General features: G+C 48.8%; 1 protein-coding gene across 1 annotated transcript in view; it reads right to left on the bottom strand.

Annotated features, from left to right (window-relative positions):
* SEMA7A (semaphorin 7A (John Milton Hagen blood group)) overlaps nucleotides 1-2,387 on the bottom strand; it is a 52,210-nt gene that overhangs the window by 9,015 nt on the left and 40,808 nt on the right. The window contains exon 10 of the mRNA XM_019504454.1: nucleotides 1,296-1,488. Coding sequence (XP_019359999.1) covers nucleotides 1,296-1,488 — 193 coding nt within the window. The remainder of the gene's footprint in view (nucleotides 1-1,295; nucleotides 1,489-2,387) is intronic.

Consider the following 2,387-nt stretch of genomic DNA (forward strand, 5'->3'; position numbering starts at 1 on the left):
CCTCCTAATCAGTCCCTCTGGGGGGGAGCATCACAATATTAAAAAAAAAAAAATCATAGTTTTCCACACATACACAGTCCTCTTGAAAGTCTCCAATGAAGGAGACTCCCCAACTTCCCTGGGCAGTCTATTCCACTGCCTCACTGCTTTAACTGAAGGAAAGTGGTTTCCTGACATCTAATCTAAATCTACCTCCCTGGAATTTGAAGCCATTGCTTTACAGCCCTACCTTCTGCATCAAGGGAGAGCAGCTTTCCCTATTCTTTATGGCAGCCATGCAAATATTTGAAGACTGATATCATGTTCCTTTAATCTCCGTTCTTCCAAGCTAAACGTGGCCAGTTCTCTCAACCAGTCCTGCAACAATCTTCCTTCCCACCTTTTGTTTGGGCCCCCCATCCCTGGGCCCTTCTCCAGCTTCTCCACCACCTTCTTACAATGCAGAGCCCAGAACTGGATGCAATACTCCAGATGAGGCTTAACTAGAGCCGAGTCAAGTAGCGCTGTCACTTTCCATCTTTTATACCCAATACTTCTGCCGATACAGTCCAAGAGCATGAGCAGCAGTGTTTTCAGCTGCTGCCCGTCAGCACAGACCCTTGTGGGAGGCCCAGCGTCACACTAAGAGCTGAGGACCTTGGGACATGAGATCATTGTTGTTATCTGCCATGATGATTAATGCCCCAGGAGGCTCCAAGGCTCCAGTCAGATTTTTGGAGTCTCTCGAGCTGAGCTTAGTGACTTCACATGTGCTTTGCCCATGAGAGGGATCCAATGCTTTCTGCTCAGGCTGGTAACGCCTGAAGGGACAGCCTTAAGCTGCTGAGTTTGGGCACCTCCCATTCTTGCCCCCACCGCCTTAGGATCTGGCCCCTGATTGCTTCTGATTCAAGGGTCCTTTATTAGAGTCACATTTCTACAATCACAATATCAAAATTGCAACACAGACTGTCATGCAGTTGCTTCTAGTAATATATCTGCTGTATCAATGTGGGCTAGGACAAACTGAGTCAAGGTAGCAGCATATGTACAAGTGCATATGCACACCACTTCCATGGAATCAAAGCTACTTTCCTGTGTCTCAAAGGCCTAATACAGCTCACAACTGAGGGGGAGTCTCTTTTCACGCATCAGCAACAGGCCAATACAAGCTTGCCAGTGGCCAGAGCTGGCATTCCAGCAATGACCTCAGAGTTATGCAGCCATAGATTAGGTGTTACTCTCTGGTAAGTAGCTCCTCCACCAGCTCTGGCATCTCTGAGGGCATAGATACTGCTATGCAAGTGGTTCCATACCTGTCACCAAATACAGGATGTTGTACATTTGGCCATCTGCTCCCTGGACCTCATGCACCCCAATTTTCTCGTAGTGGTACTTGTTGTGGAATAAGGGTGCCTTCTTCTGGTTGATGGGTTGTACTTTGTCCTCCACCTCAGGGTGACCGTCGGCTATTCTGAAGGTCTCGGAAGGAGTTCTTTCTGAAGAACACTAAGCCAAGAAGAAAATGTGCTGTCAAGACCATCCAGACTTACAGGGTGAGGTCAGAAATAAAGACATGGGAACCTGAACAACACAGGGCTGGACACAGGGGGTTAATTTGGGACCTATGCACTATTATGGCAGCACACGAGGGCCATAAAAATCCCCTCAGCTATTGGGGGAGAAACCCCTCCAACACAGGTAAGGCAGCTTTAGGATGCTCAGCATCATATGCATGGGATGGGGGAGAACAAAAGCTAGAGAGGGGGTAGAGCATAATGCTGGCTATTCCAGGCAGAACCACAGCCCAGTCAGGTTGGATGGATCCCATAATTAAGGGATGTCTGATCGGTCATACCTGCCTCCCCACCTGGGCTGCCAGGCATGCATTTTGGTCCCAATGGGGGGAAATCCTGAATCATACTCCAGGCACCTGTCACTGGCCCCAGATTTCATCAGAAGGGCATTAACTGACTGGTAAAAGCTCTATGGAAAACATGGGGCCCAGGAGGGTTGCTGCCAGGTACAAACAACCCCCTCATGGCTACAGACACCCAAGGGGAAATGTCCTTCCTGACCCCTGTTTGTGTATATGCCAGTGCCCTTGAGGCCCTGATCACATAGTGACCATATTCACTGCTGCATAAAATGCCATACCTTCCCCATGCACTGCCCTGAATGAGGTGGGAACACTGGTTCTCAGCCATCAGCCCCTTTATTTTGCATCCTTTGCTCATTGGGCTCACTAGATTATAGCAAAGCTTCTTTGTTACCCCATCTCCCAAACAGACACAATGAAAGCCATAGAGATGTGTTTTCTCTCCCCTTCCTTGCCTCAAAAGCCCCTAGAGCACTGACATCAATGGATCAGCCTCCCTAGGATAACACATCTCCCTTGTCTAGCCTGC

Source organism: Gavialis gangeticus, unplaced genomic scaffold (assembly GCF_001723915.1).
Source record: "Gavialis gangeticus isolate Ggan-Ray unplaced genomic scaffold, GavGan_comp1, whole genome shotgun sequence".
Lineage (NCBI taxonomy): Eukaryota > Metazoa > Chordata > Crocodylia > Gavialidae > Gavialis > Gavialis gangeticus.